The following is a 16,137-nucleotide window of genomic DNA, read 5'->3' on the forward strand; positions in this document are numbered from 1 at the left end:
TCCATGTAAACATGACCTCAGCCCTCTTCCAGGTGAACTGATGTGTAGCTTGTTAGGACTGAGGATGTAATCTGAGAAAACAAAAGGAAACTACATCAAAAGGAGCAGTTTTATGAGAACAGGGAGACACAGCGTTGATATCTTATAACCAGCAGTTCCTGAGAGCAAATGTGTAGTCTGGACTGACAATTCCTTCATGAATTCTTCATTTATGTGCCAGTTTTGGGACCGTAGCAAAAACGCTTTTACAGTACCAATGATCATCATGTATTGTAGATGTGTTTGTAAATGTATGTCAGCATGGTTAACCCACTTTAAATTGCATCATTCTCGCTTGCCTTAGGCTAAAATAAATAAGAAAGTACCACAGAATTACAATAAACTGCTCCAAATGCAATTTAATAGTGTATTATCCAAAGAGGAGTTTCAGCATTAGCTGTTACAGCCATGCTGATAAATCCAATAAAGAAGCCAAAGGGCTAAACCACAGCTAATGCTTGAAAAGCAGCATTCATCTAACAATCAACCACTAGAATAGGTGTAACCACTTGTTTTTCACATTCTGTCAAGCAGTTATGAAATTTTAATGTGATGTAACTCTCTTTTAAAATTGTGTCTTTATGCTTTTTGTCTGGAAAGTCTCTCCCTGTGGTGCTTGACCTTCTAGGTGTGATGTGATGCTCAGCATGGGGGTTAGCGTGAAGACATGGGTTGGTTCGCTTGTCCACTTGCATGAATTAGTCTCTCTCTGCCTGTCAGTGTTTTTTCTTCTTCTTCTCCTTCTTCTTTCTTTTACAGGGTTAAACATACTGGAACTGTGCTCGGCTCAGAGGTTGTCAGGGTGCGAGAGTCTTGGTAAACAGCGCTGAGCAGTAACCTCTCCAGGGAGCTGAGCATGTGTGTGTGTGTGTGTGTGTGTGTGTGTGTGTGAGTGGGATTGTTACATAGCAGCAGTGAGGAGAAGGTGTTGCTGATCTGTTAGCATGGGTCACACTGGCAGGCAGGAGCAGCAGGATGAGAAAGCTGTAAATGGGGTCAGGGTCACTGACAGCAGAGGAGATTAAGTTAAGGATGTTGGAGACACAAAGCTTTTCGTTTGACAAACTGCCGTAAATGGGACTCGCGGTTCCTTGTGATGTAAGATTTTGTAAAAGTGCATGTGGTTTAACAGCAAATAGGCTGTATTAGACTGTATTAAACCTTTTTTTTCCATCAATCCTTTTTCCAGGTTGACAGGCTACCCTGTGAAAGGCTTTTCCAGTGGAACAACAAACAGAAGCATCCTGTGTGAGCTTCAACTTCATCCACAGTTAAATGAGGCTGTGGCACCGATTAGTCATTAGTTTTTTTTACTGCTTTAGTGATAGTTTAGGAGATTTTATGTGTACTTTTGGCTGTCCACTGAGCTGGACATCTGTTTAAAACTAAGTCTTCCTCCTAACGCTCTACATTTACTACACTTGCGGGCTAAGTTGCAATTCATAACACTAGTGAACCATGCAAACAAAGTACAGTTTATTTTAGAAGGTCCGAGTTATCTGGGTGTCCTCTTAAGAGAATTAGTACTCAGATTTCTATGAGTCAACATAAAACACATTTTGCTGCAGTGTAGAGGAGACAAGTGAAGCTACAGTTGCAGCTTCAGCAGCAGCCTAAAACTTGATGAACACTATCTTTGCTTTGCTCGGGGGTTTTTACAACCACAGTGAGGTTTGCTGCCTTCAAGTGCACATGTGTACTGTATGTGTATCCTAATGATTGAAAGTTCAAAGCTTGCTTCTTGCAAGTTAGAATTGTTGATTCATTTTACTGCTTTCAGTTGGATTGTTAACAAAATGAACATAAAGCAATTAGTCTTTTTCTATGTCCAGCAGCGCACGGACAGAATGAAGAGGAGAAAATGTACAGCAGACATGTATTAAAAAGCAATACCACGATGGAAAAATGTTTCATTACATGTAAAACTACTGCATTTAAATTTTTTAACTAATTTAAAGTAAATGAATCAGCATATAAGACCATAGCTGTGGTTTTGCATGTTTGAGCCCATTCACAAAGTGAATATTTACATTTTAGCTGACCAATTAGCAGACATTTGAATTTGAATGCATTTACTTTTTTGAGCCATCCATGGTTTCAGTTCATTTCCATAAAATATAAAAATATATTAGAACCCTTGTACCCTTGTAACATTATTGAGTTGTGAGACCTATCACAGTCAACATCAAGTCTGCATTATTTTTGTCAGATTTACTATATTGTTGTGAGGGTAAAAAAAGTCAGTCTGTACTTAGATTGCTTTATTACACAAAGATCATGTAAAACCGATGTAATGCAGACATGATGTTCACTGTGAGAAGCTTTAATGGGCTGCTAATAGATTGTCATATTGAATGTAATGAGAGGTAACCATTAGATGCCTGAACTGGTTGGAAAAACACATCAAAAAATCTGCAAATATACAGTATGTGATCAAAAATGGTCAACCATGTGGACATAACCTATAGTTAAGGAGCTAAAACATGCAAGCCCACTGGTATAGTTTTTTTTAACAATTAAAATTGTTATTTGAGAAATCATTTTTTCATTGGATCACTGATCACATTATGTAGGCTTCTTGGGCAGTATGACACAATGCATCACATGTTATCTCATATATTGAAAACCGTAATGTGAAAAGTAGGCCATTAGATAAATTTAGAGCGGTGGTTTTCAAACTTTTTCACGTCAAGAACTCCTAAACTGACACAAATAAGACCACGGACCCCCATCTGATAAGATTTTTGCTTTTAGATGTTTTATTACAGAAAGTGTATGAAACCCATGACCACAATAATCATACATTTTGTCATTGTGTTACTTATGGATGGAATTACAGTGAAAATAAATTATTCCTCTTTTTGCTGGGGTCCTGGGTAATACAATTCTTTTTGAAAATATCAAAATTTAAAAAAAAATAGTCTACTCATCAGTACCTCACAACAGTAGCCTAGTAAAAAACAGTTATTTTCCAGCCTTGATTTATTACAAACATAAATGAGTGACAGAATGACTTCACCACATCACTTCTTCTGACAGAGCTTTTCATGATCTCCACCCACCAGACGTCACGTCTCTGCAGCTCAGCTGTCAAAGAAAATTCTGCCTGTGTTTCACTTTGTTGGCTCTTCCAGGCGGGCAGCCTGCTCGCAATTACGACCGTACCTGAAGGCAGCATTAACGCTGCAGGTGGGAAAAAACATCAAAAAAACAAGAACAAAAAAAAAAACAGCGTAAAATTATTTAGTGTTTTGCCTTTGACCTGGAATAAGACACTGATTTTCCAGAGCAGGTTTTAATATACATATATCTTTAACTTTGAGGAGATTCAGCGGAGTTTTTTGTTTTTTCTTTGTTTTGATATTAATCCTTCAGTGAGTGGCCCGGTGTCATGGCTCCCCAGGCAGTCTGGGTCCTGGTCGTGCTGTCCGGTGTCCTGAGTGTGCGCTCCTGCTGGGCATATACCTGTCCGGCCATCTGCCGCTGCAGCGCCGACACTTTTCAGTGCAGCAGAGACACTCAACTGGCCTCCCGGGCAGCAGCAACATCCGTGCTTCGACTGTAAGTAACCCAACTTTCTAGCTTTGCTTCTGATAGAAAACTAGTCTAAAATCATCTGATACTTTCCTGTGAGCCCATCAGTGCCCTTGATCTTTTCCTTTTGTCTTTTGTTTTTCCTGTTGGGACTTATTATGGCTATAAAGTTACTTTATGGTGTCACTATCATTCCCCTTGTAACACAGGTCTTATAAATGTAATTTCTGAGGGGCACATTAAAGACACCTTTCTGTATTTGCTTCTAGGTATAAAGTTCACATGTGGAATTGACTTGAGTTTTACTTATTCTTACAGAAGACTCACTCATCTGCCCTTGAAAGAAGTTCCCACTCATGCCTTCAAAGAGCTGATCAACATAACAGTAATGTAAGTTATTTATATTTAATAGTTATTCTGGAAGAAGCAGACAGAGAGAAAAGTAGCCTTAAGTCAAAAAAGCTTGACTCAAGAAAGGAGACACCTCTGCTGATAAACCCTTTGGCCTTGATGAAACATTTAAGCAAGAATGCTGACTAACTAAACATAAGCTTAACGTTTTTAAATGATCAGAATTATTATCTATTGTGATTTAATTAAAAATGAATTCACTGTAATCTGATTAATTCAATCAAATGTAACTGGTAGTCTTGAAATTCGAAGTTTGAATTTAAAAATGTATTGAAAATATATTTGACTGATCCTAAAGGAACTTTTATATATATTTATATAATAGATGATAAATCATGTCAATAGTGTGCTTTAGTTCAGCATTGTTCAAACAAATCAACCAGGAGGAAATATCATACTATAAGGGAAAAAAAGCAAAGTCTGTGTTGGTCCAAATTTTAAATACAGTTAAAATATGCTTTGCCTGCAGCGCCACCTATTGGCTCATGTGTACAGAGCAAAGAGAAAATCCTTTAACCAGATATATTACAGCACCAGTAAAGAAGTATTTCTACACAAGGCTACACCTCCAGCTGCTCCTACACCTGACAGCAGAAGAAGTGGAAATTGATTTAAATTTATACCAATCCATACTGCATTATTACAAATGCTCTTCAACAGCCCTTTTATATAGACAATTCATTATTTTACCAGACACTTTAAACAGCCAGACAGTTAACAGGGCTGACAAAAAAAATTTGTAGCTGTGGAAAACAACATAGGCTTAGAAAGAATAATGAAATCTTTACAAAACATCCTTTAAATTTGAGACGTGTTTTGAAAAAAATAATGTTTGTCAGTTATAACCCAATGAACTCTGACTAAATAACAACTCAACTATTACATCAGGTGTTTACTAAATGCTTTTATCTTGAGTCTAGGTCCAGGTAATAGCAACAGGAGGCGAACATTTGTGTATGACTATTCATTACTTCATACCATGATTACATTTCACTTTGATGTCTTTGCTCTGTAGTTTACTTCCTATGGTGTGATCAAGGGAAACACCTTGTTAACTCAGCGAATGGTTGAGCACAACCCACTCTGTCACTTTTAATGTGGAAGTTTCACCCACATGCTTATGTCACCAGATTTCAAACAAGTACTCTGTTTACGATGAATGCCTCAGATTTTCCAAAACACTTTTTTTTATCAACTGTAGATGTTATGATGATGCACAGTTCCAAAAAAAGGTAAAAGGTGAACTTTCTGTCTTCATAGGACGGGGAAATTGAGTCTATTCTCTGTAAAAATATGTATTGAAAAGGAAAAAGTAGTTAAAGATTTTCCCCTTATTGTTGTATGTTGTGTTATTGTCACCATACTTTGGGGCTTTTCAGCAGCTCCCATACAACATTTTCATAAATGTACCAAAATTCTTGGCCCAAATGGTTAACTGGCCTGCAAATTTCCATTAAATCCAATTATAAATGAATGAGATATTTCACTAAAAACAAACCAGGCACACCAGTAATAACATAATCTCTTCTTATTTTCTCTAGAAGTGGGGATTAATTGCTGATTAGGTCACCTTTATTGTGTTTACAGCTACTAAATACTCACTTCTAAAGCCATAACATCACCCTGAATAGTTTTACTGAATTGGCTTCACTATTTAATTAATATATCATTTACAGTCTGATAAGCAGATATGAAACGTTTTTTTGCCTGTGGTGAAACCATTTTCAAATTGAGCCAGTTTGTGTTGATTGCGTTTGACTTTGCTCTCCTCCTCAGGGACGAGCTTATCAGTCGCACATACTTACAGTACTTACATGCCATAGGTTCATTATGTTCCAATACACAGGGCAAATTCAAATTTCCTCCCAGCAGATGAGTTTTATGTGATAAAATACACTCCACTTTCAGTGAAATGACTGTGCTAAAGCTACAAATATGGACTTACAATAAGATGTTTCATTTCTTGGTTATGAAACCTTCCTCATCTAACCTGTGTCAAGGTAGAATGACACGGCGTTTGTCACTGATGACGCAAACTGATAAACGTTGGCACAGCTTGATCTGGACAATCTTTTTTTTTTTTTTATATGAGCCACAAGTGGTAATTATGACACTATACATAATGCAATCAGAGGAGAGAGTGAAACCAAACATAAGCAGCACAGATGGAGTCGTTTAATTGTTTCTAGGTTTAAAATGGGAGCAGAGTGAGGTTAACCTAAGAAAAGTGTCGGCTGATTACAGTTGAGTGGGAGTCTAAAACGACAACGGTGATTACGAAAAAAGTAGATGGAGAGCGGCTCCTGAGAGGAAGCTGTGCCTCCATCAGAAAACAAACTGTTCAAGGACAAATCAAGAAAGTCTTGTTGACTTTGTTTGTCTCGGAACGTCTTTGTTTAGTCCTCCTTTTTAAACATCTTCACTCAGTCTTCTTGGCCCAGATGCATCCATGATGTATGTTTGGAGCTTTTCCAAACATCAGGTGAAGTGTTTGTGCCCTAGAAGTGTGAATTCATGGTGATGTTTGTGGTATTTTCATTTTTCCCTCATGGTTTGCATCCCAGTATCAATCAAGTCTGTCCTATTTTTAAAAAGAAAAAGTAACACGTGCACGTGCATCACTCTTAATGTTTGCCTCACTAAAATTCCATATTCACTGGCTTGATCTTAGACATTTCAGGAGTAATTTGTTTACAGCCTCTTGTTAATCGGTTGATTGATGTTGAGCCATTTCTTTGTGCCACAGCGAGATTTCCCAGAGCGACTGCATCACGCAGATACGGAGACACGCGTTCCTCTCCCTCCACAGCCTGGCTCAAATGTAAGCGACACCTTCCATCGCACGTCACATTCAAGCCGCAAATTGAAAGCAATTATTCATTTGAACAGCTGGTATGTGTTTTGCATTTCATTTTAGTTTCACAGGATTAGTCTCTCAATTACAAAAGCTGCGTGTTTAATCCTTGACTTTCACAGCGGCTGGTGTATGAATGGGTTGGTTTATTGACATCCGCTGACGACAATAATTATAATTACTGATATATTTCTTATTTTTGTTCCTGTAGTTTTGTGCAGAATATCAACAGTCTGAGGATCATTGAAAAGGGTGCCTTCACTGACCTGCCCAAACTGAAATATTTGTAAGTCTATGATTCTGTTTTATGTGATCGTCAGTGACCTTTTTAAACCTCAATGACCAGCCAGTGCATCAGTCTTTACAAACTCGTACTTTGCAGCCGAGCATTGTTCAAACCCACAGAACTTTGTTTTGAATTTAGTTGAGACTCCAAAGTTTTCAAAGATGCCAAAAAATATGGGGGCAAGGGTATTATTTCCATTTGATGGAAGGGCTCAGTCATTAAAAACAGAGTCTTGGTTTTGAATATTTCACTTAGTGTTAACATCATACAGCTTCACTGATATTTTTAAGTTAGTGAAATATCTCTACAACAATTGGATGGATTGCCATGAAACTTTGTACATACATACTGTACCCAGAGTATAAATCCCAATGACATTGACAATCCCCTGACTTTTCCTCTTCAAGTACCAAAAGCAGGTTGAGTTAGTTTGTTTGTGTGTTGTATCATCCTGTGTGTGTTTCCCTGTGTGTATTTGTATAATGGCCCAACTAGGGACAGGCATTACAAGCTGGCCTAGGCTATAAATGTTGTGGTATGTGGCACTGGTCCATGCTATGCACTTCTCCCCATAAAAATAAACATTACAATAATAAAATATAAGAGTTAATGAGAGACAAACCAACAGAGAGTATGTATGACAGACAGTGTGGGATTCAGTATAAAAAGGATGTTGTGGGGTTTTAAAGAGTCACTCCAGCTTATGTTGTCTGTTTGTGTCATCATAAACTGGGGGGATGGAGTTTGAAGCATGAAGGCATTTAACAGCCAGAGAGGGTCTGATGAGAGATGCTGTTGAGTTGCATTATGGGAATTGTAGGAGCCAGCATTTTGAAGCTTGACACTCACAAAGGGAATAAAAGCAAAGATATCTCAGCCTCTGATGCTTCGATTTTGACCAATTCTTTTCATAGTTTGTCTCTTGTGAGTCACTGGCGTCCTCCTTTATGTACTGTCAAAAGCACTGTCTGTGAAGAGGACTTGTTTCTTGATTGTTATGATTTTTTCTTTTTTTTTTTCTTTCACTGTACAACCACATTCAAAAGCTGTACTGATCACTTGACTGTATGGACTGTATTAATATATCCATAGTTTGCACTAATTTTGGTTTTATGTCTTGAGCACAGTTGCTTGTTAAGTAGAATTTTAGGTTGCAGATCAACACTCACAACCTCTATGATCTATGTAGATATTTGTAATTCAAGTTGTACTCTAGTAAAGATTGTTTTTAAAAGTTAAAGGTCACAAGTGATGATGTGATAAATCACATTTAGCCTGGAATACTTTACCAGCTGGCTCCTGAAATTAGTATTTTCTGAATGACTGAGACAAGCTCAGTATCTGTGACATTTTGTGGGCACTTTGAAGATTTCCTCTTATCTGCTCATGATTATCTGTCTCTGCTGTGTGTCTCCACAGGAGCATCTCAAACACAGGGATGATACACTTCCCAGACTTCACAACTATCTCCTCCTTGGTGTCCGATATTATCCTGTGAGTAATCCCATTTTAAAATAATGTGCCCAGATCTGGATTAGTGTGTTTCTGCATGTTGCACAACTGCATGTTGTTCATGTTTTAACTCTGAGTGGAGCCCAAGTTGTTTATTCTGAGCTGGGTTTTACTTTTATCTATCAATATCACGATGCCACTAACTCCGCCACAAATCCTCTAACTGGGTCACAGTTCATCAAACTGCTGCGTTTTTTGGGGGGTTTTTTTGGTATGAATATACATAATTTTGTCTAACTGATAACTTAGCCCAACAGCCTGAGTGCATGTTATCTCCTCCTTGTGCAGAGAAATGGCAGACAACATGAGGATTGAAACCATTCCTGCCAATTCTTTCCTGGGAATGACGGAGGAGTACGTTGACATGTGAGTACAGGAGCCAAATTCTTTTTCTTACCACATTATCAAAACTAGGAGCAACAATTTTTCACCATTTGTCAAGAACATTTGTTTTTTTTTTTTGATGTGTCTCAATCTGCTTATGTAATTGAATGTTCAGTTCTCTAACCTTGGTGATGGGTGCCTTTGACAGCAAAATAAAAATTTATAACATTGTGTCCTCGACAGGAACCTGCTTAGAAACGGTTTCAAGGAAATAAAGTCTTATGCCTTCAATGGAACCAAGCTCAACACATTGTAAGCATTTTGATAATCAACATGTTTTTTTTTCTGTCATACTGTGCCAACAACAACATAACAGGCCGATACAGTTTACTGCTGTTAAGTATGTTGTACAGGTTTCAAGCTTTTCTTTTTCTAATCATAAAAACTGAGTGTACCAGTAAACAGACGTTATGTAAGACTAAACAAAGATTGGATGACCCGTTGTTTTCTTGCTCTGCCCCGTACTGCTGAATGTTGATGGGGACGTGATATGTGCAGACACCCTGCAGTCTAAAAATAATGCTCATCTTCCTCGGTGTCAAGTTGAGAAAAGAAAAAGTAGATGAAAAATGGTTTGGGGCGTTGTTGGTCGTTAATGTGTCATCTTTGATTTTCTTAGATATTGTATGTTAACTGCACAGCTACAGTTTGGATTGGAGGTCATTTGAGTGATATTTGATTTTTTTTTTTTTTTTCTTTTGTAGGATTTTAAGAGACAACAGGTATCTCACTAACATTCAAGAAGATGCTTTCAAAGGAGCTTCAGGTCCAATTTCTCTGTAAGTAAAAATAATTCAAGTTGATCAAATAAATAAAGAAAATGTCATTATAATTTCCTTGCCAGTCAGTTTGCAAACTGGTGTTAGAGTTGTTCAGATCCTCTACTCAAAGCAGCTATTATCAATATTTTCATATTAACAATGACATGAATACTTGTATGTGAAAGGGGTCGCTCAACTGACTCTGCAGTTCCTTTCAACTTGATGGAGTTTTTTAGTGTCTTTCAGCTTATTGTTTTGTTCTTCTTTTTTTTAGCTAGCAGCTTAACTGTTTTGGTTCACTTAACTGCTCTCATAGCATCAATTTCAGCTGCAGCAGGCGGTTGTTCACAGTGAAACTCTCTAAAAACACACTATACACCACCTGCTCAGCACCAAACAGCAGACAGACACAGTTAGCGACTATGCTGTATTATATTTCACTCAGGAGTTAGAGGAGACCAAAACAGAGTTAAGAGGACTAAGTTTTAAATTTGCCAGATGGACAGAAACATGCCTTTGAATGAATGCTTCATATCTTCTGGATGTGTAAATAGGCAAGTGTTTGCTAACACATTCACCATATTAACTCAAAAGGTGATAACATGTCAGTATTGTGTTCACAGCTAGTTTCCACTGACCACTGCCCAAAAAAATGTACTTAAGTAAAAGTACAGAGGTTTTGTTAGCCCCTTTTAGAGTGTTGTGTGTACATACACTTTTTTTTAGTTTTTTTCTTAGCTTTCTACATAGTGTACAGTAAGGTGGGGCAAATTAATTTATATAGCACATTTCATACACAAGTAAATGAAAAGTGCTTCCCGAAAATCCAAAAGAACATGAGAACAATAAAAGATAAAAAAAAAAAAACAAGTTAGTTAAGTGCACTTTAGAATATGTACTTTAGAAAGCATTTTAAAAAATCTCTGTTTTAGTGACATAAAACGCTGTTTGCGTGTTGATGAGAGGCAAAAACATTGAGGAAAATGTTCATTTTGCAAAGTATCCGTATCAGTGTGGACAAGGCCCAAAAGCCTTGGCAAGCAGATGTGTCTTTAATTTAGATTTAAAGGTTATCAGCATTTGACCTGACGTGTCAGATGGTTTGTTACACAGAACCACCGGAAAAGTCGTCCTTGGAAAGTGTTTGGAAAAGGGCAGGAACTTTCAAAAAATACCTGGCAGGTGATTGGATGAACCGTCTGTCTATCATCGTCTTACCTTGCAAGGCAGCTAGATTCAAGAGATCACAAGATCCCACGAGAATCCTTGTAGGATGCTGATTGTTGGTTTGGACACAAGCCGAACCTGAAACAAGATGGATTGTCCTGTGATCTTGTGATCTCATGAATCCAGCTGCCTTGCAAGGTAAATCAGTATTGTCTCTAATCTGAAATCTTTAGGTAGTTTGTTCCAGATGTGAGCAGTAAAGACATGACATGAAATTAGAGACACCAGGACTACTCAGAATGTTATATTATTATCATAATGTAATTTATCATAATATTGAACTATTACTTAGGTGTTTTTGTGTAATTTTGATGTGGTAGTTTGTCAGAATCAATTTTAAGTACTTTATATACTGTTTAGCAATTCCATCCTTAACAGTGGATCATAAACTGGACATACAGTATATTTGAAGGTAAACTCTACATGTCTATATATACATGTATGTCAGTATTCCCCTCTGAAATGGACAGGAGATATGGAATTGCCGAAAATGGAAATAATCAAGTACAAGAATCTCAAAATTGTACTTCAGTACAGTACTTGAGTAAATGTACTTAGTTACCACCACTGTTAAAAAAATAGTCAGTCTTGTCAATGTTCATGTTCTACAGATACAAGGTTGAAATCCAAATGCAACACATTTATAATTGTGCTGAAGTTAAATATGAGAGAGGACAATCAAAAATTTTCAATCTTTTGTTGTTTAAATCAACAGCATTACGGTGACAATATTTGAACTGGGTCAGTGAAGCAAGATTAATATTCATAACAATGTTTATCATTTTATTGTATAAACATTAGGGTGGTGACAGCCTGTCTGTGTAAACAACCAACAAGGCAGGCAGCACTGCTGAATACTGATTAGTGAGCAAATAGCCAAGTCTGCAGAGCATACAGCTCGCAAGGTCTCTGATTGTGAGAAACCTGTGTTGTAGATATGAAATTTCCTTATCTTGGTTATGAATAAGTATTTGTGGTGTTCACAGACGCACAGGAAATGCCAAAGGTCTTCCGTCTGCTTGTGTGGTGTCCACTGTGGTACTTTAGGGTATTTTTAGTTTTAAAGAAAGCCAGGTCACAACTTGTAATCAGCTAAATAAAGGCGGTATTCAATCAAAGTAGCTAGCAAAGTACATACTGAATGTTATTTTGCTTTTGATAAAATGTATTCAGTACTCAGTAAATGTCAGTAATTACAGCCTCTATTCTGTGATGAAACATTTCTGTTGTGAATGAGCATCTCTTTAGAAAGACAGCATGATTTCACTCATTGGCTTGATGAATATGAAAACACTGTGAATGAAACCTTGGCTACTCCAGTCACTAGAGCTCAATAAACACCTGTAGGAGATTCTGCAGATTTGCCTGAAACAGCATTTGTCACCAGCATCAACAAAACACCAAATCATGGCTCCTCTAGTGGGAAAGACTGGTTTTATAACTCTCAAGTTGAGTTTAAATTACAAGTGAAATCCAAGGCGAGGCTGTTCTAGTGACTTGTAATAGTCCAATGCCTTATTACAACACCGTTTTTTATCAGTAGCCTTTTTACTAAACTTGACTGAAATGCGTGTCTATGTTCTCTGCATGTGTGATTCAGGGATGTCTCCTCCACAGCTTTGAGCTCCCTCCCCCCTAAAGGGCTGAGGCAGGTGAGGTTTCTGAAGGCCGGCTCCGCTTTTGCTCTGAAGAGCCTCCCTCCACTGGAAAGCCTGGCTGAGGTGGAGGAGGCTGAGCTCACGTACCCCAGCCACTGCTGCGCCTTCCACACATGGCGTCGGAAACAAAGGTAACCGACCTGCTCACAGCGATGTAACAGATCCATTCACATCTGCATAAAGAACAAAAGCTCTGTCCAATGAATGCAGAACATCTGCAGTTTGGTAATTAGCAGTTTAATTTATTGACATACTGTGAGATCTAACCTTTTCCCTCCTTTTATATTTAAAGGGAAAATGCCTTGAAGAACTTCACAAAGTCTTGTGATCTCAGCAAAACAGAAATGTAAGTTACTTCAGTGTCCACTTAGAGACTATTTGAAAATTATTTGGGTGGGAGGGGGGGGGTTTGAATCTTATTGTTCACTTTTTTAAAAAAGTAACACCCCGTCCAGCATTATTAATATTTTGTTTGGACCCTTGCCTTGATATAGAACTAATATCTCAAATTAAGATGACACTATTGAATTGTTATGACTTATTTTGCCATTTTGCCATTGATAACAAAGAATTTAAGATGGTGTACTGTAATTTAGACCTTAATGGAATGATAATTTTCACATAGCACACAAATTAAATAATAGGAGTTGAATTGGAAGTAATCAAAATTATGGAAAATAAAACAAGATGCATCCTGTTTACTAAATATTGCAGCTGTTACTGTCAATTTACGCATGACATTTAACTTTTTTTACACATTTAATTTTACTGTAGTTCAGGTTTATGTCCAGTTGCAGACATAACAACAACATAACAGACATTGTGATGAGAAAAACAAAGCCCTGATACAGAGATACAATTGTTGTCCTCATATGGCAAAACACACAAAACCCATCTTCTATGAAAAACTACATATATATATATATATATATATATATGACTCTGGGATTGTTATGATAACTTCAACATCTGTATGTTCTTCAGAGAGCCCACTGCAGATGGTGTGAACGGTATTAATGACATCAACTTTCAGTATCCAGACCTGGAACTGGATTGTCTTAACGACCCCTTCGTCAAGTGCATGCCAAAGCCAGATGCTTTTAACCCTTGCGAGGACCTACTGGGCTTTCGCTTCCTGCGCTGTCTCACCTGGATAATCACAGTTTTTGCTGTGACTGGTAACCTGACTGTGCTGGTTATCCTCCTCATTAGCCACCATAAGCTAACCATCTCCCGATTTCTCATGTGTAACCTGGCTTTTGCTGACTTGTGCATGGGGCTCTACCTGATGCTCATCGCCTTCATGGATCACCACTCCCGTCACCAGTACTACAACCATGCCACTGAATGGCAGACAGGCCCCGGATGTGGCATAGCGGGGTTTTTGACAGTGTTTGCCAGTGAGCTCTCAGTATATACACTGACTGTGATTAGCCTTGAACGCTGGCACACCATCACCAATGCCATGCATGTACACAAGAGGCTGCGGATGCACCATGTGACAGCCATGATGGTGGCAGGCTGGGGCTTCTCTCTGCTAGTTGCCCTGCTCCCTCTTGTGGGGGTCAGCAGCTACAGCAAAGTGAGCATCTGCCTGCCCATGGACATCGACACACTGGGCTCTCAGGTTTACGTGGTGGCTGTTCTCATTCTCAATGTTTTTGCTTTCCTGGTGGTCTGTTACTGTTACATATGTATTTATCTCAGTGTCCGCAACCCAGAGCATTCCGCACGTCATGGAGATACTAAGATTGCTAAACGCATGGCTGTGCTCATTTTCACTGACTTCATTTGCATGGCACCCATCTCCTTTTTCGCCATCTCTGCGGCCCTGAGAATGCCCCTCATCACAGTGTCTCACTCAAAGATCCTGCTCATCTTTTTTTATCCCATCAACTCCCTCTGCAACCCTTTCTTGTACACCATCTTCACGCGGGCCTTCAGGAAGGATGTGTGCCGGCTGCTGAATCGTTGTGGCTGCTGTCACGCCAAATCTAACTTCTACAGGTCACAGACTCTGGCTTCACACCTCACCTGTAACCAAAAAGTGTCCACCAGAAAACCTCACTCACTTAGCTTCTATGCCTACATTAAGAGGAAAGGTTGCTTTATAAACAAGGGAACCACATGATCAATAACAGATAATTTTATTGTAATTATTTTAGCTGTCTTGTAGCATTTCTTCTAAGTTTAGGTCAGGGTGTCAGTCTTGTACATGGCATGCTTCAGATCAGATTTGATCTGGATCAGTTTACAGAGTGAGAATTTCATCAGTCAGGGTCAAGACACCTCAAATTGAAGACAACAGGTGCTGCAGCCTCCATTTCTGCACATATAATGTGGTACAAAGAAGCAGATGAGTGGAGCGGGAATAGAGAACAAATAAAGCAGGGTTTTTTGGGGGTTTTTTTTGCAAAGCTATCTTAAATCATATTATCAATGATCATTTGTTATTAAGATCAAGCTATATAAAACAGAACTTGTGTGAGATGTAAGACATGTAGTTCTATAGAAGATCTTTAAGCAGAGGTTATTTATTTTCTGTCCATATAATAGTCAAGATTTTAAGCTTGAATGTGTGAAGTAAATATGATCAAATGAAAGTGTTTGTATTAGCTTGTCTGTTCAGGCTTTTTAGTCTAATGAGTGTTGGGTTGTTGTACTCAAGAGACATTCGAGCTGAGAGGCTTGAAGACTGCAGACATGCCAGAGCAGCCACAGGAAGCCAGTAAAAACTGGGGCCTGGTCCATAATAAACAATTACTGCTGTTCAAAATGTCCCAGGTTCTTACAATAAAACATTCTAATTTTAAAAAATGTGGTCAATTATTTATGCTAACCGTCTTTTTCAATATTTTTATCCTATTAGCAACATCTGTTGAGACTAAGATTATATCAAGGTTGACGTGCCAAACCTCCTGGTACTGTGTTTCTGCCTAAAACTTGCTATAAGAGCATATACAGTGCTGTTTGAAAGTTTGTGAACCTTAAGAATTTTATGTATTTCTGCATAAATGACCTAAAACGTGATCAGATATTTACACAAATCCTAAAACTAGATAAAGTGAACCCAATTAAACAAGACAAAAAAACAACAACAACCTTTTCATTTATTTTTTGAGGAAAAATATCCAATCTTACATATTTGTGTGAGGCAAAAGTATTTGATTGCCTTGCTTTCAGTAACTGGTATGACCCCCTTTTGCAGCAATAACTTCAACCAAACTTTTCCGGTAACTTTATCAGCTCTGCACATCAGCTTGGAGGAATTTTAGCTCATTCCTCTTTACAGAACAGTCTCAACTCAGGATGTCGGTGGGCTCCTTTGCATGAACTGCCAGCTTCAGGTCCTTCCACAGCATTCCTATAGGATTAAGGTCAGGACTTTGACTCAGCCATTCCAAAACGTTATCTTTCTTCTGCTCTAACCATTCTTTGGTAGAACGACTTGTGTGTTAGGGTCGTTGTCTC

At 38.2% G+C, this 16,137-nt stretch overlaps 1 protein-coding gene across 2 annotated transcripts; it reads left to right on the forward strand.

Annotated features, from left to right (window-relative positions):
- Window positions 1-2,890: 2,890 nt before the first annotated feature.
- On the forward strand, window positions 2,891-15,654 carry LOC121911999 (lutropin-choriogonadotropic hormone receptor-like). Of its 2 annotated transcripts, XM_042434011.1 has the most exons (12): window positions 2,891-3,228; window positions 3,415-3,600; window positions 3,892-3,963; window positions 6,731-6,805; window positions 7,050-7,124; window positions 8,544-8,618; window positions 8,925-9,002; window positions 9,204-9,272; window positions 9,725-9,799; window positions 12,609-12,797; window positions 12,959-13,012; window positions 13,651-15,654. In XM_042434011.1, exons 2-12 carry the CDS (start codon window positions 3,431-3,433, stop codon window positions 14,795-14,797), a joined length of 2,079 nt encoding a protein of 692 aa, XP_042289945.1. In that variant the 5' UTR covers window positions 2,891-3,228; window positions 3,415-3,430; the 3' UTR covers window positions 14,798-15,654. The 2 variants fall into 2 exon arrangements, with proteins under 2 accessions (XP_042289945.1, XP_042289944.1); XM_042434010.1 differs by having other exon boundaries at window positions 2,891-3,600.
- Window positions 15,655-16,137: the final 483 nt, after the last annotated feature.

This window comes from Thunnus maccoyii, chromosome 14 (genome assembly GCF_910596095.1).
Source record: "Thunnus maccoyii chromosome 14, fThuMac1.1, whole genome shotgun sequence".
Classification (NCBI taxonomy): Eukaryota; Metazoa; Chordata; class Actinopteri; order Scombriformes; family Scombridae; genus Thunnus; species Thunnus maccoyii.

Bases quoted from the DNA above. Each gene is read 5' to 3' on its own strand.
- LOC121911999 (XM_042434010.1), top strand. From the start codon at position 3,431: ATGGCTCCCCAGGCAGTCTGGGTCCTGGTCGTGCTGTCCGGTGTCCTG. The intron at 3,601-3,891 runs GTAAGTAACCCA...TTATTCTTACAG, and splicing joins GCAACATCCGTGCTTCGACT to AAGACTCACTCATCTGCCCT. The intron at 8,619-8,924 runs GTGAGTAATCCC...CTCCTTGTGCAG, and splicing joins TTGGTGTCCGATATTATCCT to AGAAATGGCAGACAACATGA.